This window comes from Podarcis gaigeae (genome assembly GCF_964106915.1).
Source record: "Podarcis gaigeae genome assembly, chromosome: 15".
NCBI lineage: Eukaryota > Metazoa > Chordata > Lepidosauria > Squamata > Lacertidae > Podarcis > Podarcis gaigeae.
The window spans coordinates 24095306-24120664 of NC_139692.1; the positions used below are offsets into that span (position 1 = coordinate 24095306).

General features: G+C 43.8%; 1 protein-coding gene across 1 annotated transcript in view; it reads left to right on the top strand.

Annotated features, from left to right (window-relative positions):
- The first annotated feature begins 1939 nt into the window (after positions 1 to 1939).
- GRAMD1B (GRAM domain containing 1B) overlaps positions 1940 to 25359 on the top strand; it is a 212365-nt gene continuing 188945 nt past the window's right edge. Inside the window, exon 1 of the mRNA XM_083713961.1 lies at positions 1940 to 2324. Within this exon, the coding sequence (XP_083570087.1) occupies positions 2299 to 2324 (26 nt within the window). The 5' untranslated portion in view covers positions 1940 to 2298. The remainder of the gene's footprint in view (positions 2325 to 25359) is intronic.

Genomic DNA, 25359 nt, shown 5'->3' on the forward strand with positions numbered 1-25359 from the left:
ACAACAATAATAAATCTAGCATTGTCCAATTAACATATTTCTTCTCTGCATTCCCTTTTATTTCTTGTTTGAGCCTGTCTCTCATTTTTTAAAAATTGGTGTAAGCTACTTTTGAAAACAATATTTGTCTGAAAAGTGAGACAAAAATACAGGAAATATTTTCATGCTTCTCATTGCGTGAGCCAAGCACTACAGTGGCTGCATCCTGAATAACAATACATGAAACCAGGAGAGACTGGACTCAGCTAAAGGGCTCTGTGTTCTTGTTGGTGACACAGCATTCCATTGCACCCATCAGCTCACATTTTGCCACTTCTCACAAACCCTATCTCACCAGAAGCTGTGTGCACCTGGTACTATGCAGTGGCAGAACAGTGCAGAATTGTTACAAGGTGATCAGATTCTGGCACTGGGGAAGCCATCCCAAGATTGTGGCCGGTGATGAAATGTCTCACTTGGATGGTAGATATATGCTGCATCATACAGCTCTCCAGACTCTTTGGAATAAAGTGCCACAGTTTAAACAATCTCCTTTTCCCCTGTAAGAATCATCCCCCACTGGTGCAGAACCAGAGGCAATTACTTTTCTTCTGTGACCACAGTCAATATGTGGTACTCTCAGTTTCCAAAAGTAAATGTTACTGAACTAATGTGAAGAGCTTTTTTTAGTTCCAAGGTGGCAGCATTAAAGCTCTCAGGTCTGGAACTGCTGAAGAACAAGGCATGGTTTTGTATATATTTGTAAATGCAAAAGAAACGGCAATCTGTTTTTTAAAGTGCAACTCCTTCTCATGCCAGTAACTATGTGGTCAGGGAGGCAAAATGTGACTTCTCAAGTTGTACATCTTCTGGAAGAGAAGAAATACTCTGCTCTCTTTTGGATTGGGCTGTATTTACATTTAGCAAACTGGGAAGCCTTTGCCATTTTAGCTGAAAAGGAATGCTCACATCATTATACTGGAGTCTCCAAAGGAAAGAATCTAAACTACACGTGTGATGATCTCTGGAAATAAAAGAAAGTGCTACACACAGCACATAGTCAAACTATGGAACTCACTCTCACAGGAGGCAGCAAAGGCCAACAACTTGAATGGCTTTAAAGGAGGACTGGACAAATTATAGGCACAATAGCTAAGCTCTGCCTCTGTGGTTGAGTCTTCCGTTGGACTATTTTGAAATAACCTGCTTGGAGGAGTGCATATGACAAACAGTACATCAGATTAAAAAACGAAAATGGACATTGCAGGCAAAATCAGTGAGCAGAACACTAGATTTCTGTTCAGTCCTACAAATGCTACATGATTCTCCCCTCCTGGCTCTAATATCATTAACTAGGAGTAAGGTAACCTATTCAGATCTTTCTCAGCCTACTGAGCCTACTAACCACTCTGCTGCATGGCCAAACTGCAAACTCATAAGCAGGGCAGCTCAGAAAGGTCAATAGAAACAGAAAGAGCAGCCTTATTTTTGCATGTGTCTAGAGATCTAATCAACATCGCCCCCACCCCAATGCTACCCACATGCTGAGGTTAGTAAACACCTGAGCCATCATGATCCTTAAACAAACTGTTCACAGAAGAGCTTGTTCCAGATGCACTGTTCCCACCCACTCATTCCAGGATTGCATGCAGCCACCTCCTCTTTCCTTCTTCCTCTCCTCAAGCCTAATAGATTTTTAAAAAAAGAAAAAAAGATGAGAATTTTGGTTGTTAGCTTGCACCTTTCTAATAATAGCCTTCTAGCCAGACCTTATCAGTCACAGCTTGGTAGGTCTGTTCAGCAGGGCTGCCTCTGTTCTCTGCCAGATCCCTTTTAAATCTCTCTTTATTGTTGCTATTTTTCTCAGATCACATTACTAAAAGCTGCAGCATCCTGGGGAGAGGATATCGAGGGAGACGAGTTGAATGTGTTTGTGCTGGAAAATATGGGGAGACTCACACTCACAGGCATGCTGCCTCCTTGTATCCTTCAGCCAGCCAAGAGTTAAGAAAATGAAGAGCTCTCATGGAGGCAGAGGGTGTTCTCGGCAGTGAAAGGTGGATGTGTTACTGGATGTTAAGAGAAACGGTTCACTCATCTGTCCACCAGGAGCCTGTGGTTTGAGCTTTCCACATTTGAAGATCCAGGCTTACATACAGCAAAAACTTCCTTTTGCAAGCCTTATCTGTGCATCCAGCTGGAGAATCTTCTACTCTCTTCACACATGGCTGGGATTTAACTGAGGAGTGGGGGATGCTGCTGTGAGGAGTTCCCCTTTAGATGGATTTTTGACAGGACTCCCTCAGGTTGTCTGGATGAATGAGTGCCTTTCAGAGCCGAAGAAGGTAAGCCTTCTCAGTGTTACTATAAGCATTCCAGTTAGCATCCCTAGGGACCACATACAAGCTTGGCATTGTGCCTCTTTCACACTGGGGAGATTGGAACCTGTTCTCTCTCCACCCCCTGGCTGTGGAACCAGGTATATAACTTAATTGTTTTTGTTTTTATTTTTGCTATAAAAACAACAACAATCCAAAAAGCATGCATCATTTTGACAATATATATATATTTTTGCATGGTTTAATCTGAGAGGTGCCCGTGTGGTAGTTCAAATGTCTTATCTAACATGTTTGTCTATTCCTGGAACCTCAAAGTTATTGCCAGACGTTGTGGTAAAGCTATTAACATGGACTTACTGCCAAAAAAAATAAAATAAATAAAAGGTGTAGGATGACTGACTTTTATGTGTTTGCTGATGATGGTCTTGTAGGAAACAGGTGTAACCAAATGTCTGGTCCTCAGGTAAATTACCAGGAAACAAGCATACTTGCATTTAACGTTTAAGTAAATGGTGCAAAAGACTTGCTCCCACTAATGTCCTGACTTGAGAAACCAAGCTTTCCATAGTCTAGTTAATATTTCAGCTGTGCCTTTAAAGAAAAGGACAAAAGACAGTTTATGGAGTTTCATGTTTTATACTTGAGCCTTTATAGTGTTGCACCCAAAAATGGATAGGATGTCCCTATCTTTTTTTCAGGTAATTAAAGCAATCAACATAATAAGCCACACGTTAAAGCAAATACTGCTTAGTTTGCATACAACAGTGAAAGGTTTGGATTAAAAAGTGATTTTTTTAAAAAAAAGAATAGCAGCTTTCATCCTGCGGTGCTCTGAAAACATAGCAAAAATAGCCACAATGAAGTGTTCCTCTTGTGCAACTCAATGGTGATTCTGGCAGCGAAAGGTGGGTCTGTAAATGGATGTCAGAAAACAACTCCCTGTTCCGTCCACCACCAGCTTGTGGTCAGAGCTTCTGTATTTTGAGGATCTATGTCAGGCTGCATATAGAAAACTATGTGCAAATACATGAACCTGAGCTATATCCAGTGTCATCTGCAGGATGTATTTTGGTTAAAGGGGTCAAGGGGCTAATTTTTGTGTGGAGGTTGGGTGACTCAGAAAACATGAAACCAGCATCTGCTGAAGTCTCAGTTCTTAAATCAAGATAGGATTTCCAGTAGTTGTTGTCTGGGGGAGTTAGAGAGCTAAGCCATACACCTACATCTTTCCTTCCCTAGTTCCTGTCTCCTCCACTGTCAACTCATTTAACCCTGTTTTTTTTTTTTTTTTTTTTTAAAAAGGCAAGCCATGCAATAGAGCAGTGTTCACAAAATTCAACTGAGCAAATCTTTGGTGAAATTTTCAAGGTTTCTTTCAATGCAGAAAAATCTATCAAATATATGTTCTACTGTGAGCTACATGCTCATTTGCAGTACAGTGAGCCATTTTTTTTAAATATAAAGAGTATGTACAGTTGGAATTTGCAAACCTGAACAGATGGATCTTCTTAGCTGAAACAAACATTTTAATGAATTCAGTAATGTTTTTTGCATGGTTTCCAGCCCCCTCTCCTTCCTTGTTCCTATTTCATCTAGAGTAGGGTAAAAATGTTTTGCAAATTCAGCAGCACACTTTGTTGGGATTCCTGGAAGACATGCAGTCTCTATGAATATATAAAACACTTTCCCTTTTTGAGGTCTGAGGCAAACCCATCAGTAATATATTTTTGCATGCAGAACATGCTGCTTGCTCCATACTGTTCATTTATTCTGCAAGCTGGGGATAGTTTCCCCCTTATTAGCATTGGGTGGTCAGATCACTCTGTTCCAGACTGCTCAGAGTTCAGATGGGGGCAAGCAATGATAATTCGTATGCAAGCTCTAAAAGGAAGCACAAAGCAAAGAGTGGGTGCTTCACAATGGAAATACGGGTTACTTGTAAACACCTGGGCCCAGCAGCCTTTTCCGAATGTATTTGGCAAGCTGCCACAGATGGGATATGATTCAATCCTAAAATAAGTGGACCTGTCCTGTACAGTCAGGTCAAAGTCTATGTGTCCATGACAAGACGTATCACAGTGTGATGCATACTCATTTGATCCTTCTGGTCCGAGCTGTTTTGCTAATGGCACTTGTAATGGTTATGTGGGGTTACTTGTGCGTAAATTGCCTTCGGTTTAGTTAGATTGCTTGCTCCACCATGCTTAGGGTCAGAGCTCGCCTTCCTTGACCTGTTAGTCACTTGCAGAATCCGTTAGTGGGCGTTTCTTGAACCTCTTCCAGCATAAAAGCTGTTTGACCCCCAGTCTCCTCCTATGTTCCCTGCGCGGAACGCGTCTGCGCAAGTAAGGGGAAGGCAGGGGCGTGCCAGCGCTCTCTCCACTAGATTCGGGTGAAGGGTCTTGGAGCCCTGTCACCAATTCCTCCATCTCCCTCTCTTCTCTATTGGTGTTACACTGAATTCCTTCCCCCCTGCTGGTCCCCTCTCCGGCATCGCTCTGGAGCCCTGCCTCCGCCTCTCGCTCTGATGTCAGTTCCCTGACATCCCTGAGTAAATGAATGACAGAAGTAGGAAAAAAGTTTACATAGATGGAAGAAAGAAGCTGAGGGGAGTTGCCTGTGTAGGGAAAGAGCACACTATTGCCACATTCACACTGTACATTTGAAGTCCTATAATATCACTTTAAACAGCCATGGTTTTTCCTGAAGAGTTATGGGAGCTGTAGTTTGTTCAGGGAGCTGAATGTTGCTAGAAGGTCCCTATTCCCCTCCCAGAGCTATGGACCAGTGCTTTCTAGGCACGAGACAAGCAGAGGTGTGGACGAGCCCTTTGTATATTATCAATGAAATTTTAAAAGAGAGGCCCACTGGTCAGTTCCCAAGCTGTCTAAAGTGGTATCATGACCTTGCCAACTGATGCTGAGCAAAATGTTGGACCTCCGGCCCACAACTCTGAGAAGAAGCCAAATAAGGTTTCTCCTGACAGATCGGGGCAAAGATATGACTGCTTTAGTAGCTTCCTTTTTAGCCACAATTTTATCCAAAAGTGTTCCCAATGAACTATCCTTACAGGAAATAGACAAGGCGTAGCAGAATATCCAAATGCACACAACCATAGTGTGAGCTTATAACCCTTTATAGCTTCACCCCTGTCTTTTTAATTATTCCAATTACTTGAAGCATTTTATACTGTGATGCCAATAAAGGTATTTGATTGATTGATTGATTGATTGATTGATTGAAAAAAATGGTATCGTGGTGTTTTAAATGTATGGTGTAAATGTGACCTAAATCAGTACAAGGAGCTGAAAAAAATACTGTAAAACTTAACAGAGGGGAATATTTACTAACTTCTAAAATAGACAGACTTACCTGTTTTTTTTCCATAGAAAAGGGTATGGCAGCCAAGCAGCCAGGCTATTTGGCTGCGAAGCTGAAGTCTGTGGCTTTGTGTTCAATGGCTGGGCTTTGTGTTCAATGGCTGCTTCCAGACCATTCAGCCTTTTACCAAGGCCCTGGTCTGTTTGCTTGGGGAAGCCCGAAGAGACCAGACTTGATGCTGGCAACATTGCTCTTTTGTGCTGAAAGCCGTAAAACTGGTGTGAATTTGAACTGTGCTTTCTGCAGACCAGTGGCCAGCCAGGCACCCATGGGAGGCCTGCAAACAGGACCTGAGTGCAGAAGCACTCTTTGCTTTTGTGGTTTCCAGCAACTGGTATGCCGAAGGATCCTGCCTCCAACTGTAGAGGCAGAGCTAGTAGCCTTTCATAGTGTTATCTTCAATGAGTTTGTGCAATCCTCTTTTACAGCCATCCAAGTTGGTGGCCATCACTGCGTCCTGTGGGAGTGAGTTCCATAGGTGAACCATGTGCTGTGTGAAGACCCTCTTGGTGGTGGCCCTGGGGAGGGTCTTCTCTGTGGTGCCCCCTAAGCTGTGGAACTCTCCACAGAGGAGCCTCTGGTACCTTCTTTATAGATGCACATCCTGACCCTGGCTTTTGACACCTGAGATATATATTTTTAGGACACACCTTAATTACATGATTATAAGTTGTATTAAACTGTTTTTAACATTGTGTTTTAATTGTAACCTACCCTGGGACCTTAGCAGCAAGGGTGGGCCGTTGTTGTCATTATTATTGCTATTTATGAGGATGGTGATGTGTGCCATAATATATATGTGGACTTTGTAAAAAGGTAAAGGTAAAGGACCCCTGACAGTTAAGTCCAGTCGCGAATGACTCTGGGGTTGTGGCGCTCATCTCGCTTTACTGGCTGAGGGAGTTGACGTTTGTCCACAGACAGTTTTTCTAAGTCATGTGGCCAGCATGACTAAGTCACTTCTGGTGAAACCAGAGCAGTGCATGGAAACACCATTTACTTTCCTGCAGGAGGTGTACCTATTTATCTACTTGCACTTGATGTGTTTTTGAACTGCTAGGTTGACAGGAGCTGGGACTGCGCGGGGATTCGAACCGTTGACCTTCCGATTGGCAAGCCTCAGGCTCAGTGGTTTACACCACAGCGCCACCCGCGTCCCCAGTACCCCACTAGTGGGTGTCATTTGCAGAGTCTGGAAAAACAGACAGCAGTAAGTGTAGTAGAGACAAGGAATAATGGAGGCTTGACCCACACTATACCCAGGCCAGTGGATGTTCTAATCTGTACGCAGGTTTGTTGCCCCCCACCCCAGCTTCTGTGGGCTGTGGAATAACCACCTACTTGCTCCTACCTACCTTATTTTTTGCTCTATAAGCCTCACTTTATCCCTCCTAAAAAGTAAGGGAAAATGTGTGTGCGTCTGATGGAGCGAATGCAGGCTGCACAGCTATCCCAAAATCCAGAACAGCAAGAGGGATTGCTGCTTTCACTGTGCAGCGATCCCTCTTGCTGTTCTGGCTTCTGAGATTCAGAATATTTTTTTCTTGTTTTCCTCCTCCAAAAACTAGGTGCGTCTTGTGATCTCGTGCGTCTTATAGAGTGAAAAATATGGTGCTTGCTCCCTCCTCTGCTGCCACCACACATTGTGCTGCATCTGTCACTGGCAGAGAAGCAGCACTGCCATTGGTGCTGATTTGGAGCAAAATCAAACCAATATGGGGTGAAATTTCACCCCAAACAGATGCAATCTTGCCCAAAATCGGTGCCAATGGTGGAGAAACCTCTCCGCAAGCAGTGAATGTGGCAGAGCAGGTGGAGTACCCATGGGTGTGCTGCCTGGGAGGCTTCTGCCACCTGAAGCAATTGCCTCACCCTGCCTAATGGCTGGGCCGGCTCTGGGCACTATCCTACAGAGCAGTGCTATGGACTTAATTTGTGGCACATTTACCAACAATGGTTGACCCATAGCTGCTGTAAGTATTCCAGCTGTGGGGAAAGAAAATGTATGGGGGGGGGGAATATATTTTTGTGCATATTTCTGCATGCCTGCCACCTTCACACACACATACACACGCACCACACAAAAAAATACCTGCTGCCTTAATGCCAACATATCTGGACTCCTGATGTCTGTCCACAATAAGCACCATGCCCTCAATCCTGGGCGGACAGCGCTTTGACTCAAAGGCACTTGCTGCCAACACAATGCAGCATGCAATCACCTCGCCCACAAAATGGTTCCAGCAAGGTGCTTCGCTGTGCCACTACTTCCATACATATTAGCCTGACACCAGGACAGCCTTGCTTCATGATTCTCCTTGTTGCACATACTTTCTGCAATGCTAAACACGATAAATGCATCACAGTTATCCTCTTCCCACGCTGTACCTGTGTTCTTCTGATTTTCACCTTGCTGCTGAGCCATGTGAAATCACGGTGTGTGAATTCATTGTAATTCTATTACCATGTTGGAGATGACTCATAATATATTAAGAGTTAGAAGGGCCCTGCAGGGTATCAAGTGTAACCTGTTGCGCCGGAAGGCTTAAGTCATCCCTGATTGTTTTTTATCCAGCCTCTTCTTTAACATCTCCACAGTGCTACAATTTCTGTTGCCAAATCAACAGCCCAATCTTCTGAGTACTTGCCAAGGGGTTCTGCCACCCTAGGACTTACATTGCTTCCAATCAGTTGGCACCCTGCGGAAGAGGGGATTTTAATTTTGCAGAGTGCCTGGGAGTTGTGGAAAATCTGTTTGGTAATTTCCTTGTAGCTCCTGTTTGTTTTAACAGGGCTTGCACAAGAGAACATCCCTCTGGACTGCATCCAATGTTAATTAGTGCTCCATGTTAATGAGTGGGAGGGAGCAAGCCATTTGCATTTTCTGCTTCTAGATGCAAAATGGGTTTTGCAACCTTGCTTGGTGCTGTTGTATTTTCTTTGTCAGTTGGAAATAATAGGTGGGGGGTTGGAAATGCCAGTCTGTGACATTCATTAAGGTGCACATCTGGGGTGACTGTGACCATCTTCCTCCCTCTGAATGAATGAAAAGCAGAGGCTAATGCAAAAGAACAGTCTGTCATCTCTCTTTTTGGTGTGACACTCATGGTTGTGACATGAAGCACGTTGGAAAATCCAGAGGCTCTCTAGCTGAGACAACCTCCCTGCCCTCTTTCCCCTTTCAGCAAGCAGAATCCCAAAGGAACAGTCCACTAGATATGACAGGCTTGATTTCCAAGCAGAACTCATATTTAAAATGTGGAACAGGATGTACGTTGAGGGGAAAAAGAGAAGGGCATTCTGATCCTAAATAAACACGTTTGCTGAAAATAAGTCAAAACTGATGTCAGCAGAGCTTCCTGTCTTATTTCTTTTATTCTGTTTCTTACCTGGCCTTCACCATAAAGTCTCAGGTTCGCAATATACAATTAGGGATGGTGGCAGGGAGGGGAACCATGTAAAACAGTTCCAAACAAAACAGAATAGCTTAGATTAAACCAAAGAGCTGGGTCCCACAAAACAACTTAGCTGTCAATAACTAGGGCAAAGAGGTATGTCTTCAAAGAAAAGTTATACTATGAAGACTGCACCTTTGTGTGACAGCTCTGTGGGGATGGAGTTTCACAATTTAGGGGCTGCTAGTGGAAGGCCAGGGACACAAGGTGGTGCTGTGGGTTAAACCACAGAGCCCAGGACTTGCCAATTAGAAGGTCGGGGGTTCGAATCTCCGTGACGGGGTGAGCTCCCATTGCTCAGTCCCTGCTCCCGCCAACCTAGCAGTTCGAAAGCACGTCAAAGTGCAAGTAGAAAAATAGGTACCGCTCTGGCGGGAAGGTAAACAGCGTTTCCATGCACTGCTCTGGTTTGCCAGAAGCGGCTTAGTCATGCTGGCCACATGACCCGGAAGCTGTGCGCCGGCTCCCTCGGCCGCAACCCCAGAGTCGGCCACGACTGGACCTAATGGTCAGGGGTCCCTTTACCTTTACCTTTATTTAGAAGGCCACCATTTCCCACACTTCTGAAGGTGGTGGAATGACTAAGAGAGCCTCCTCTAATGATAGTGCTGGGATAACTCAGGTGGTAGAGCAGAAGACTCTTAATCTCAGGGTTGTGGGTTCAAGCCCTACATTGGGGGGGTTCCTGCATTGTAGGGAGTTGGACTAGATGACCTTTGTGGCCCCTTCCAACTCCATGCTTCTATGATTCTATCTCTTTTCCCCAACCCAAAATATGCCCATGACTTCTCCATGGACTCATGACAAGCAGGGTGGGTTGGTTTCCTGCTTTACAAAGGATAGGCTTCTATTTGGGCTATCATAGGATAGCTCTCCAAAGGGGATGCCTGTTTGTAAGGCTGTGTGGTCTAACTCTGGTTTAACGATAAAGAACCATCAGAAATGAGAACAAGAAGAGCCTTGAAGTTGTCCCATCAGCAGTTATCTGAACTGTAGACAGGTGATGGCTTGGGACTCAGGCTCGGACTTGGAATCAGAGGGGTCTCAGTCTGCACCGGATCCTTTGCCTCAGGCATCATCTGAACCAAGTCTGGGGTCTGATCCTGAAGAGTCCCAGTCTGCACAGGTGCCTCAGGGGCCTGAGCCTGTCCTGGCTCCAGATGCAGGGATTACCTCGTTGCCTTCAGCTGGGCCATCACTTACAGCTGCTCCACTACTGGTTTGGTCAGGGGAGGCTGAGGTGGCTCCTGGGTCTAGTAACCCACCGACGTCTCCCGAGTTGCAGAGACTAAGGTCTGAGAGAAGGAGAGACCTGAGTACTCGCAGGAGGAGTGCTCGCCTTCGGACGAAACAGGGAGGTGCGTCGCCGGGGGATCAGGACTGGCTGTTACCCCCCAAAAGATAAAAGGCTGTCAGACGCCACCCCAGGTTGCGGGAGCAACATTGCTGTATGTATGCCAGATCTTGTACCTGTCCTTGCCTGGTTTCCTGCCTCGGCTCCGTCGGACTGACTCCTAGTGGAACCTTTGGATTCTAGACTGGACCTGGACTGTGTGTCTTGGGTTACCCCTGGGGCCAGCACACTAGTCAGCCTGTACCTCACCATGGAAAGGTGGACTGTATTTCTATTTAAATGATAGTAATGATATCTGATTTTGTATCTGTGGTGTTGTGAGTTGGGAGGAGGTACCCCCTAAACCCTATGAATTAGCAAATGGTGGGATTTTGATAAATTGGAGTATTGGAGGGAAGTTTGCAGGCCAGTGGAAAAATACAGGCTAAGCTTCCATCCCAAGCCAGGGCCTCATCTGGGACAGAGGTGTTAATATGACAAAAGGTGTTGAAGGCTAATCTGAGAGGAGTTCTTGAGCCTGGGAAGGCAGAGGCTGCCAAGGTAAGTGAGTGTGAGGTGACAGGAAAAGAGTGTCTTTAGCAAGATGTGCTGGGAAGAAGGAGGGAGAGAACAAAGACTGAGATCCATCTTGGGCAGGCAGTTTGGAGCCTGGTTGGGAGAGATGCCTTTGACTCCAGTGCTGCACTGCTGTGGGGAACAAGCCCTGCTGAGAGGACCTTGCTGGAATACCTGGACTCCCTCCATGCAAACTGAAGGTGTAAATATGTGAATGAATCATATTTCTTAGAGCTATGACAGTCTGCTGCATCTTCAATTCTCCAAAGGTGCACAAACCCTGGGTGAGCACCGGGAACCACCTATAATCTAGCTGCTGCGAGCAGAGAGTGAGGGGTGGCAACTAACTTTTCTAACAGTGCATACAAATATTGAAGTAAGTCCTCTTTTGTCCTTTTTGATGATGCCTTTCCTCTTTTTGGGTGATGGGTAAGTGGCCATTCAATTTTTCCTTAATCTGTTCCCCTCAGTTCTATATCACTTTCTTGTGGGCAGAATTATTTCTACGAAATATACATACAAAATCTTATGCAGGCAAAGTGTGCAGGAATAAAAAGCTTCAAAATTACAAAAAAAGAGAAAGAGCCGCAAAGTGAAATGGGCTCACTAATTCTCAAAAAACAAAACAAACAAACCAAAAAAAAACAAACCTATAACGAAATGAGATTATATCTGTAGTGGCCGCTCAACTACAGTTCCTTTTGGGACTCTGAAACCCTCTAAGAGGGTCTCAATAAACATATTTTACAGGTGATTTTTCAGGTTTTGTGGCACTGACACAGCAGCACTGCTTTCCCCTGTCCTTGCACCCTGCAAAAATGTTGACTTTGAGCTAGATCATTGCCAATATCCAGATCCATCTTGCTAAGCAGATAAACAAGGCTTAACCAAACACCCCATTCTTCCCAGCTCTTTTCCTCACCAGGTTCCTTTTCTCTGCTGAGTGAAACAATAATAAAATCTTTACAAACCCAGGATGTGAGCTTTCGTTAGATGCTGGCATGGAACAACTCACCGCAGAGATGGTTTTGTTAGCTTTTTTTAAATTGACCCTCATTGTGCTCATCCAGGAAATGAAGAGAAAAATAATCTCTTCAACTCTTTTTTTGGACAGCCCACTTCAAAATTAAAAATTAATCATCCTTTGTATCTCTAGTTTGTGAGGATTCACATATAGAAATGTTCCAAGGCCAGCTATTTGCTCTGCGATCGCCTTCTGTGAGTAATATCCCCTTTCACCTAATTGGTTTTTTTTAAAAAAATCTTCCTTTATTGATTTGCTTGTTCTCCCAAGTAAACTGAGTGTGAGGGGGGAAAGGAAGTGGGTAGAATTGGAATAAAGAAGCAGAGCAAGCGAAGCAGTAGCTTTCACTATGCCAATCAATATTCAAAAGCAAAACGTTTCACAAAATGATATTTTGAGGTGACAGATGATGCTCACCTGATAAAGACGAGAGATTCTTAAAGACAGAGTTGGAAGATTTGAAGAAAGTTTATAAACTGCTTGTAACGCTGAGACACTCCCATGTGAATGATTACAGTTTTGCCATAGTGTGGCATGCACCGCAATCTCTGAGCAGTGAAAGAATTCATTGGTTCCTCTGCTTACTCCAAGTTTGGTTTCCTTGGAATGAAGAGACTGTGGTGTCTTTAGCACATGCGGTTTATTTGCACATATATACAACCTGGAGGAGACTCTTGAGAGTCCCATGGACTGCAAGAAGATCAAATCTCTCCATTCTTAAGGAAATCAGCCCTGAGTGCTCACTGGAAGGACAGATCGTGAAGCTGAGGCTCCAATACTTTGGCCACCTCATGAGAAGAGAAGACTCCCTGGAAAAGACCCTGCTGTTGGGAAAGATGGAGGGCACAAGGAGAAGGGGACGACAGAGGATGAGATGGTTGGACAGTGTTCTCGAAGCTACCAGCATGAGTTTGACCAAACTGCAGGAGGCAGTGGAAGACAGGAGTGCCTGGCATGCTCTGGTCCACGGGGTCACGAAGAGTCAGACACGACTAAACAACTAAACAACAACAACAACCTGAGTGTAGCGTGGAGGGGTTTACTGCACTAATGCCCAACAGATCTTTCTTCTCCATCGGGTTCCCAGGGAAGTCCCAAATCACAGCATGGGTTCAGAACAGAGAAATACATGTCTCTATCTCTGTAATAGCGTGGTGAGGCCCTGGACCCCCCCCCCCCCAGCTTCCCAAAATAAACACACAAACACAAGTACAGAAGAAAGGAGGCTGCTCCCTGGCTGCACCACAATTTAAACAGGCATAGCCATGCCCTCAGGCCAACCCGATTGGTTGGGGGGGGTGACACAGCCGGGGATCCCTTGACGTGGGTGGCATTACACCACCCCACTCCCGGATTGCAGGGAGGCCCTGGATTCCCACCCGCAAAGCAAAAAGGGAGCACTGACAGCTTATACTCACACACATCCAGGCCTATTGTTCTCCATTTTATGGCCATATTGCATCCAGCCAGGTGTGGTGGGAAAAGGCCCACTCATTTATCTCCATGGTTACAGGGGTGACCCTTTGGTACTTAACTGACCTGCTGAGGCCATTATCTTACAAATAAACTTTTCTGACTTGCCTCTTTTACCAGATTCTAAACCTCACATACACAGGATCACAGGTTTGGAAGGGAACCACAGTTTCATCCAGACTCCCCTTAGCTTTCTGATGGTATTTATCTCTTCCATTCTCATTCAGCAGAGGACAGGTAGTCAGACATGTGAGACAGTATTGCTGTGTGTTTTTTAGTTCTGTTGGGACCAGTGTAAGACTGATGTTTTATAGATACATCTGTGGACATCTTTGAACAGATACATCTTTGAACAGTTGCATTTCAAAAAAAGGGGGGAAAGGGGGGAGAATAAAAGGAGACAGAGGCAGATGGAAGCGGGGAGGAATCATGGAGAAAATAGAAAGAAAGAAAAGCAGGACCCAGAGGAATAGCAGATTAGAGAGATGATATGACCTTGTCTTTGCCATCTTTGTTTTAACATCATTTATGTCATAAATGGTCATGGCTAAGATTAAGCTGGTGCCAGAGGAGATAGGACACTTCCGCCTTATCTCCAGGCTGTCTCTCATTCAAATGACTGAGCATCTCCTCCCTCCCCCAGTGTAACTAGATATAGTTCTCAGGATTTAATTTAAACAAACGTCAGGGTCTCTCCATCAAGGCTGCACACACCAAGGCTGAGTCCTCTCAGCAAGATAAACAGATTTTTACAAAATGCACACGGTTGCAGGGGTGTTCTCAGGGCAGAAACCAGCTTGGTTGGCTGGCTAGGCAAGGCAACTGTAGCAGCTCAACCAAGCTGTTATGTTTTCAGGCCTCCTGATCCTGCCATGTTGAAATGATTTAGTACTCCCTTCAGCAATCCGTAACACAGATTAGGCCACTTGCCTGGTGGTTTAAGAGGTAAAGTTTCTAGGCCGTACTTGCCACCAGTTGGAGACCCCTGGATCCTTACAGTTTGTGCATTGGTTACGATTAGTGCGACAACTCTCATTTTCGACGATATTTCAAATGCTGATGAGATTTGTGCTGAATTATGGTTGCTACAAGGCACAGTGTTGTCCAGTTGAAAAGCAGCGGGCAGTTGAGATGGATTCCGTTCTCAGTTTAATAATGCAATATCTGCACCATACATTTAGAATACTGCCATACCACTTTGAACTAGTCATAGCTTCCCACAAAGAATCATGGGAGTCTTCGTTAAGGATACCAATAATTGTTAGGAGACCACCCCCAATTCCCTTCACAAAGCTACGATTCCCAGAGTGGGCTAACAATCAATTCCTCTTCCCAGAGAACCCGGAATTGTAGCTCTGGGCAGGCAATAGGGGCCTCCTAACAGCTCTGAGCACTCTTGACAAACTACCATACTTTCCCATGTATAAGACTGTGCTTTTTTCTTTAAAAATCATGCTAAAAAGTGGGGGTCGTCTTATACATGGGTAGTGCACAGGGTGGACATTTGATTGCTTGCTGCAGTGGCTGTCTGCGGCTATTGTGGGTGTTATTGGTTGCTGTGTCAATGGGTGGTGTTGATTGGCTGACGCTCCGTCAGTTGGGCAGGCGATAGGCAGCTTGTGCCATCAATAAGACAGATGGGAGGTGGATTTTGTGATGGGTGCGGGTGAGCGATTTTTGGCAATCGCCCCTATAAGAAGCTCAACAACCCTGGGTAATCCCCCTCCCCAAAATGCTCAACAACTCTGGACAATCTCTTCCCATTTTCTTAAATTTGATTCCTCCAAAATAGGATGTGTCCTATATATGGGGGCGCCTTATAGACGGAAAAGTATGATACGTTTTCCATGATTATATGGACGAAGCCATGGTGGTTTAAAGTGGCATGATACAGCTTCAAATGTGTGGTGTAGATGGGGCCAAAACCTTGCCATTTCCCTGTTTGCAACATAAAAAATATACAGTGGTACCTCAAGTTACATACGCTTCAGGTTACAGACCCCGCTAACCCAGAAATAGTACCTCGGGTTGAGAACTTTGCTTCAGGATGAGAACAGAAATCAGCATGGTGGCAGCAGGAGGCCCCATTAGCTAAAGTGGTGCTTCAGGTTAAGCACAGTTTCAGGTTAAGAACAGACCTCTAGAACAAATTAAGTTCTTAACCCAAGGTACCACTGTAATGATAAAAATACTGCATCTATCAGCCATTGTTTCTTAAACTCAATCTTGGGAAACTTTTCTAGTGTTCATGTGTTTCTGCAGTTGCACCCCAAGGAGGTTTGAACTACCAGCTTTAAAATATGTAAGCATCTTTAACAATAGTGTTAAGTCAAAGAAATAGATTTTTCCCCTTTTTGTAAAGAATGGTTTGCTGTGAATATTATATATTAATATTAACACAGTTAACTAATGGAACAGAATCTTATTTAAATTTCCTCTTTAAATAAATGATACTTTGAAGTTAATGAAAAGAATGGACATGGTCACTCCAGGATTTCAAAAAAGAAAGAAGGGGGAATGAGAACAAAACAGCCTTCTCCATTGAAATGGTACAGCTTCTTTTTGAGTGATATGGGGAAAGTCTTTACTTCATTGACCTTATCTGTAAAGGGAACAATTAATAGGCTGCACATATAGGAACCTGTTATAGTTTCTGCAGCAGCTGAACTTTCGCTGATCTCCCAACCACAGAAAGGACACTCCAATAGAAAGAATGAGAAGGAAACTGGCACCAATCATATCCAAAGGTATTTCTGGAGAATATGAAGATTGCTCATTTGTTTTGCATGTCAGATATCAATAAGACACACATCATTACTGTCACTTTCCCCCTGATTTGGGAAGAAGGGCAGCTAAAATTAGAAGCTCTCTGCCCAGCTATCAGTAAATTGCAGGCAGAAAAGCACTTGCTCACTCTGGGTGAATTGAAATGGAGAACATGTTTTCTTCATTAATGAGGCTTAAAGGGATTTTTATTTTTAGTACAAGCACACATGGACTTAAGAAGATGTGGGCTTCAGTTCCATACCTGGTGCTTCAAGGAGCATTTGGATATGGCTGGATATGCAGCCTTTGGGGTTATTTTACTATTGTTCCTCCCTGTTGAAGCACAGTGTTCCAGAGCTTTCTCTCCACTAAATTGTAGTTTGACGAGCTTTGCGCAACTTCTTTCCCTACGAAAGTCCCCCTGCAGCTTTTGTTCTACATGGTGCACCTCATTATGCTAAGCATTACCTGCATGAAGTGTTCCCTTCCATTTACACATTTAAGGCAACCTGACACGAAAACTCCATTTCCATTTGTTTAATATATATTTTTTATTAGTTTTTTTAACATAGCATTTTCAACAGTAATTAAACATACATCTTATTCAATTTTTTTGACTTCCATCAGTCCTGTCTGAAAATTTTCCAATCTAATCTCTTAGTATGCATTTCTTATTTTCCCTATTACATTTCAAACTCATAACCAATATCTCTATCTTTTTCTACTTTGTAACACTTCGTATATTTCTCTTTACAAAACTTCTTGCAGTCCTGCTAGCGTAATTTGTTGATTACAGTTGCTCTTCAAATAATTCATATACTTCTTCCAATCTTCTGTAAATCTCTGGTCCCGCAGGTTTCCCTTCCTGTCATTTTGTCCAGTTCTGCATAGTCCATTAATTTCGTCTGCCATTCTTCTTTCGTCGGAATTTCTTCTTGCTTCCATTTCTGGGCTAACAATACTCTTGCCGCCGCTGTTGCATATAAGAACAGTTTGACATCTTGTCTATTAATATCTTGGGCCTATAATACCAAGTAAAAATGCTTCTGGTTTTTTTAAGAATGTATATTTCAACATCTTTTTCATCTCATTATATATCATTTCCCAGAAGTTCTTTACTTTCTTACATTCCCACCACAATCCATTTCCATTTCTCTTTGCTGTCAATCTTTCCTCTGATCTCAGGGCCAGCCCACCCGTGAGGTGAGGTAAGGCAGTTGCCTCAGGTAGCAGATCAGGCTTCCCCTGTTGCTTGTCATCGCCGCCTCCTCTACGGTCACTTGCCAGCATCTGACTCCTCCATGCCTGGCCATGCCATGCCAGGCAGGGGCAGGAAGCAGAGGAGGAGGCAGGTGCAGCAGTGGGTTTGGAGAAAGAGGCAGTGGGTGGAAGCACTGAAGCAGCTGTCGTAAACAAAATCTGCTCTTTTCCCCTTATGGGGTATCCAAGAGCCTGTACAGAGTCCTTAAGTGGGTTCCCTATCGGTAGGAGAAAATAACGGAGGCCAACCAGAGAATATTGAGAAGCAAAGCAGCTAGTAAGCCTGATCTTTATTAAACTGTTGCAACAGGGTCCCCTGCTCACCACATGCAGGGAGGGAGGAGGAGACCAGAACAATGGTGTGCCACCCTGCAAGCTTAAGGCCAACCCCCAGTACATCATACATACATCACTGAAGGGGCAGTCTACAGCAGAAATACATCATACATTCCTGTCTGGCAGGAAACCTGTTAATGGTCACTGATTGGATTACCTGGGCATCCTGGCCATTCTTTTGTGATGGTAAATACGCAATTCTTGAGTCCAGGTCACAGACTCACCCTATTCATATCTTAAATGTGCCCTTAAGGCAGGATTTGTTAGCACATAGACAATGGGGAGGGTTTTCCCATTTCCATCCAAACTGCAGAGGAATATTTGTGGTCACTGGGAGTGTCAAAATGGTTTCTGGCTTGTTCTCCTGTACTATTTCAGACACGTGGTTTATATACTTATGTACAGTATGTGTTTGCCTTGTATATTTATGAACATTGAATTTATATATTTGAGACCTTAAATTCTTATAACACAGCAAAACACCACTGGCCAGCCCTGCTTGGTCTGCATAGCCAGAATTGTTTTCTTGGCCAAACACTCCATTTTATTACCACTGTTTAATGATTTCCACTTAGCCCTTCAAGGTTTTTTTTTTTTTAAAAAAAATAATCAGCCACTGTAGAGCTATGTAGAACTATGCATGGAAGAGGCTCCACATTCAATTTCTGGCATCTCCAAGTATGTAGAAAAATTGGGAAAGACTTAAAAAAAAATGAAATCTAGGAGAGCCACTACCCACCCCTCTCCCCCTCCCCCATATTAATTGATTGATTTCCTTCCACATTTTTGTACTAAGATGATGTACACAATATAGTACAAAGAGCTAAACAACACCACCACCAGTTGAAAACACCACAGAAATTAACAGTGAATTGATGGGTAAACAATAAAATGGTGCACCCACAGCAGAGTCCTATTAGTTCAGCTGGAAAATAGGTATTTTGGCTCGATGTCTTCTCTGTGTAAAGAGGCTGGATGGCAAAGGATGAAATTTGCTAAGCTGAAACAAAATGTTGGAGCCAAAATGAATGCCAGGAATAGGAAAGGAGCTAATGATAACTATCTCAGAGGTAGCGCTGTGGAGAAGTAGTTCAGCACTAATTAGTGGCTAAGACACACTGCACAGACTGAACAGCCTACAGTTTAAATTAGCAGGTAGCAGCGGATCAGTTAAGCAGAAACTTTTAATTTCATTTCTTGATTATAACCGAAGGTGGTTGGGGTGTGGGGGTGTGCAATCTCAAAGTACTGCCTAGAATGTCCACAAGATGTCATTGTCACATTTAGGCTCTAACTCAGTTGTTGGCAATGTGATGGGTTTTGGCAACACTGCAGGACTGTTTGCTTCTCCAATGAGAAGCAGAATTGGCTGTGCTGTAAGGATTACCACTAGATAATGCTTGTAAAAGAATTTTGGACACTTGAAAGCATCCCACAAAAGCTACATGTGCCCCAAAGTTCTGAGTAGCTACTTCCTCTAAGAAGCAACGTGTTTAGGTTTAGGTGTTTGGAGGCAAAAACTTTTATTGTGAGGTTTGATCTTTGCATTTGAACATGGTCCTGACCACAGGCATGACACAAGCAAAGTTTTCAAGGAGTCGGGACTGTCAGAGGCAGAGCACAGCCATCGTGACTAGTAGTCATTGTTAGCCATAAACTCAATGAATTAGTCTTCTTTTAAAGACCTCCCACTTGGTGGCCACCATTGCTTCCTGTGGGAGTGAGTTCCATAGTTAACCTACACACTACATGAAGAAGTCCTTTCTTATATCTGTGCTGCATCTTCCAAAGTTCAGCTTCATTGAATTTCCACGAGTTCTCGTGTTATGAGAGCAGGGGAAACTCTTTATCCAATTTTATAAACTTCTATCATGTCACATCTTACTTGCCTTTTCTCTAAATTAAACGTCTCAAATGCTGCAGCCTTCCCCCATAGGCGGATCACTCAACCTGCTTGATCACTTTGGTTGCCCTTTCCATAACCTTTTCCAACTCCACAATATCCTTTTTGAGGTGAACTAAAAGGCAAACTTTGAGTATTTTTCATAGAGGCAGTTTATACAGCCCATACATAGTCCTTCATTCAACATAGCCCACTTGATAAAAGTTTTATTCTTAGCCTTAATGACTTTGCATCCCATGTCAACTAAAGTGCATTTCAGCCTTGAAGTGCCTGCGCCACGTTGGTTCTTACGGTGTGTTTGTGGAAGCTTTGGCTGGTGTTGCCTTAAATCAGGTCTTCCATTTCAGAGCTCTGACTGCTTTTGATTATTGCAGCTCATTCACACTTTTGCTAGCCCCTTATTTTGATGTATTTTGATTGCATTGTGTGCTGATTAATTCCCCTTGGTCCAAGAGCTTTTCTTGTTGTCCCACAGCTGTGCCTTGGGAAAATCCAATCTTAACTGGCTGAATCAGAAGCTCACTAGCAAAATATCTCTTCGGATTTCCCTCACATCTGGTGAGATCCAATTCCATGGATAAGATTGGATTTTCTGAAGGCATAGCCATGGAACAAAGAGAAAAGCTGCAAAACCCAGGGGAAATAAAATATAATGAGATCATAATATGGGGACGAGCCCTTAGTCTATAAGAAGTACAAATACAGAGGCAAAATTGCAATGTTCAACAGTGCTCTTCGGAAGAAAAAGCATTGGTCCCAAATTGCAGGGGATTGGACTAGTTGGCCCTTGAAGTGCCCTCCAACTCAGCAATTCTATGATTCTGTGAAATGTCTGCTTGGGTTTCGTGATCTGCTTGACACACACACACACCATCCACGAGACCTGCTTCTCTAAGCCTCTCTTCTTTGGAGATCGCTCGTAGCTGAGTAAGATTGTCTTCCATAAACATGGTTTTTAACAATGAATCCGTAGGTGACTGTGGAGGCCAATTCTGGATCCACACGACCTTCCACAGTGGGGACATTGGTTTCTGGACGGGAGTTGATCATGCTGTGGATTTGCTAAGCGTGCCTTCCTCTTAGCACATTTCTCCCTTGCGTCCTGAGTTTGAGGGTCTTCAAAGCCCATGACACCTTTGGCAAAGGCTGTTCTCCAATTGTTCTCCAATTTTTATGTAGTATAAACACTTGTTGGTGTTTATACTACATAAAAATTGCCTTGAGAGAGTCTTTAAACCTCTTTTGTTGACCACCAGCATTACGCTTTCCATTTTTAAGTTCGGAATAGAGTCGTTGCTTTGGAAGACGATCATCAGGCATTCGCACAACATATAACATGCAACATGGGTGTCTTCTCCATGCGATGGCAGACTGAGGCTTCATGTTTTGTTCACATACTGAAGCTGCATGGAAGAGCACTACCAAGAAACAGCTCCCTGCACAGGTTCACATGCGCTTCTGTGTGAGAGAAGGTGGCTTTTATCTGGTCCTCTCCCGCATGAGAGATTTATTAACACATTTATCCCCCACCTTTCCTCCCAGTAGGTCCAGGTGCTGTATGTATACTGTTCTCTCCCTCTTTATTTTATCTCATGACAACCCTGTCAGGTAGGCTAGGCCAAGAGACTGCATCTAGCCCAAAGCCCCCCTGTGAACTTCATGGCTGAGCAGGGATTCGAATTCTGGTTTCCCAAGTCCTAGTCTGACGCTCTAACCCAGGGGTCAGAAACCTTTTTCAGCAGGGGGCTGGTCCGCTGTCCCTCAGACCTTGTGGGGGGCTGGACTATATTGTTTTGGGGTGGGGGGGGGGGTTGAACGAATTCCTATGCCCCACAAATAACTCAGAGATGCATTTTAAAAAAGGACACATTCTACTCATGTAAAAACACGCTGATTCCCGGACCACCGTGGGCCAGATTTAGTCTAATCATTTAGAAGGCGATTGGGCCAGATCTGGCCCCCAGGCCTTAGTTTGCCTACCCATGTTCTAACCCCTACCCCACACTGGCCAATAGTTACACAGCTCTGTCCAAACCTGCCTATAGCAACAAACTCCACGCTTTTTATTTGCAGGCACAATGGGGGAAGTAAATATTGTGCATTTTGCAACAGGCTCTCCAACAGGCTTTTAAAAGGTGCAAAACCAGCTGGGAATGGCAATGGGTTAAGATTGCCTCTGACAGCTTGTCATTCTTCCCAGCAGCATGTTTTCTTGCTCTTTTCTGATTGTTATTATTGTAGAAGCCTAAATGAAATTATCCTGGGTTATAATTTAAATGTCAAATGTAATTACCATAGCAATGATCTACTTGGCAGTGCCCTTCCAATACACAGAGACATCGCCTCATTCTCCGGGGAGCAGGAGAATTGGAGACGAGGTCTCTGAGGACAGGACCTGTGAACCCTGCGGATGACAAAGCAGCGTGTCTTGGGAATAAATATTGTCTAAAGTAGAATCAGTTTAGAATCAAAAGCAGAGGAACGCTGGGTCTTCTTGTTGCTCCATTGATAAACGAATGGATTGCTTCCAGATACAAATCCTAGTATGTGTGAGCTGCATCAGTATCCCTGGTCTCATTTTATTTTATTTCAAATAAATTTATTATTAAACAATAAAACAGACAGTACAAATGAGAAAAGGGAGAGACATTAACAACCAAAAAGGTATTATGAATTAAATGCAAGGAGCTTGGGAAAATGCAATCAATCAGGAGTAAATAGAATACGGTACATTGGGTTTTCTTACACTGAACAATAAAGACAAGAAGAGGAAAATGTATTGTCTATTTACAGACGCCGCCAAACAAAATCATATTTCAAAGGGATTTGCCACCCAAGTAGTTGTATTGTCATATAGTTAATAAATAACTTCCAAACAGAGGTCAAGTCAAAACTATCAGCATCACCCCTAGCTGCACAAATCGCATAGATCAATTTCTCTGAGACAGCAAGGAACATATGTAACATTTATGAGCCCATTATCTAGGGTATAATATAAGGCATCTCCTCACCCCGGAATGATTACTAATTGAGCAGCTACCAGGAGCTATATAATTAATTGTTTACATTTAAGACCTGCATTACCTTTTATCAATGACAGACAAAATACGTCATTTAGGATCCAATATAATTTTTTTAAAACCTATTAAATCCACTGGTTTCTGTAGTCACTTGTTTCCCAAATTTATAAAATTTAGCATGACTCCACCACATATGCTAGTATGGTCGCTGATCCTCACAGCCCCATGAGCACCAGAAGCAGCCTGATTTTGTAATATGAGTCAGACACAGTGTTGTAAGATACCACCAATGAATGACTTTTAAAGAATTATTCTGTATGCTGGCAGAAACCAATCCAAAATGGTGGGTGGGTGGATCAGAGCTTTGTCCATTGAGATACTTGAAGTTTTCCTTTAAGGTATAATTGCCATACCAACCTAGGTGTACCCTGGGGTGAAAATTACAATTGCAGAAGTAGGGAGCGTATAATTGACACCACCCCCTTCTGGGGAAAGATAGAGAGTGCCAACACTTATGAGTTCCTGTGTTTAATGGAAAACCCACGTATTCCAGCAGGCCTTTATTAGAGGGCTATTAGGGAGTGGATTTTGACTGGATTTTGACTATTATTGCTATTACTGATTTTGTTGTGCTTTTAACTGCACCTTTTCTTCTTTTTTTAATATATGGCAGCCTGTGTAGAGATTTTATCTGTTAGTTTTAATTTATGCAATTGCATCCTGTCCTGTTATTGCATTGTAATGAAGGGTGAGTTACATAGTTGAACCTGGGACAATGGAATATGAAATGTATACATGACTGAGGGAAAGAGTATGTGGATATGTGGGAATGGGAGGGGGGGCTATGGGTAGACAGATGCATGTCGATGAGGTGACCTCATCCACTTTTTGGGGTTGTCCCAAACCACTGCTGGTACATGCCCCCACTATTTATCCCTAAGGGAATGAGGTTGTTGACTTAATTTTATTCATTATTACATTTATATCCCAGCTTTCTTCCAAGCTGCTCAGGTTGGCATGCACACTTCTTTGCTACTCTCCATTTCATCACAGCAACAATCCTGTGAGGTAGGCTAGGCTGAGAGACAGTGACTGGCCCAAGGTCACACAGTGGCTTCATGGCTGAGTTCAGGGATCTGAACCCTGATCTCCAAGGTCCTAGTCCAGCTCAGGGGTTAGGAATCATGCTTTGTATTCATAAGGCCTCAATCTCCAGAATCTCCAGTTAAAGGATCATTGGATAGCAGGACTGGAGAAAACTCCTGGGGAGAACTGACAGCGATGGGCGGTATAGACCAGTGAGCTGACTCAGTACTGGGCATCTTCAGTGTTTGATCCTGTGGTCAAGGTGTGAAGCACTGCTCTCTGGAACCAGTGGCTGTGATGGTTTCTGAATAGTAGTTTGGGGATATTTCTTTAAAAAGTGACCTTGAATCCTAAAAGGAGCATGACTTTAATAAAGCTCTTAATTACCACTTGCTAGAAATAGAACACCAGCACAGCAACCATGTGACCAGAGAGCTGCCATTATTCTTGGCAGGCTTATTTTCCGGCCTGAGAAATGAGACCTCATCTCCTTAGTATTTCGAGAGCTCCCCCTTCTTCTTTGAAGCGACAGGAGGGTCTTAGAGTTGGAAAGTGAGCCTGTTGCTCAGAGACTCTGCAAGAAAGGGTTTTGTTATGCATAAGAGTCAGCCTGGCTATTATATTATCCCTAGTGAGACTAATCGTCAGCGATATAATCCCTTTTCCTTTTATATAACTTTTTAAAAAAACAAGTACAGTGGTGCCTTGGGTTAAGAACTTAATTTGTTCTGGAGGTCCATTCTTAACCTGAAACTGTTCTTAACCTGAGGTACCACTTTAGCTAATGGGGTCTCCTGCTGCTGCCGTGCTGCCACCGCATGACTTCTGTTCTCTTCCTGAAGCAAAGTTCTTAACCTGAGGTACTGTTTCTGGCTTAGTGGAGTCTGTAACCTGAAGCGTATGTAACCTGAAGCGTCTGTAACCCGAGGTACCACTGTATCTCACATTGCAGCCTTCCTAAAGTGCAGCTCAGTTGGGCTTTGCATGTTTGCATGGCAGAGGAACAGAATCAAGATTTGGGACTGTGAAAGATGACCTTCAGTTCATCAAGGATTGTTTTCAGTTTCAGGCCAAACTGACTTGTACTGTACATTGGCATCAAAAGCCCTGGGGTGGCCTACCATTAGCCAGAGTGAGACAATTGCCTCAGGCAGCAGGTGCTGTAGGGTGCTGAGTTCATAGGCCTATGTGCGCCACACGATTTGCCCTGCATCTCCTAAGTCAACTCAGATGCAGTGGAGGATGCTGCCCCATTGTTGGTGTGGAAGTTAAGGGTCAGGTACCCTCTGTCAGGTTTACTTCTGCACACGGAATGAGGAGGGTGTCATCTTTTCCATTGCCTGGCAACAATCCATTTTGGTCCAACCCTACTAAAGCATCCCTGAGGGATTCTCCAAATATTTAACTCCAACACTGGATGAAGAGCCC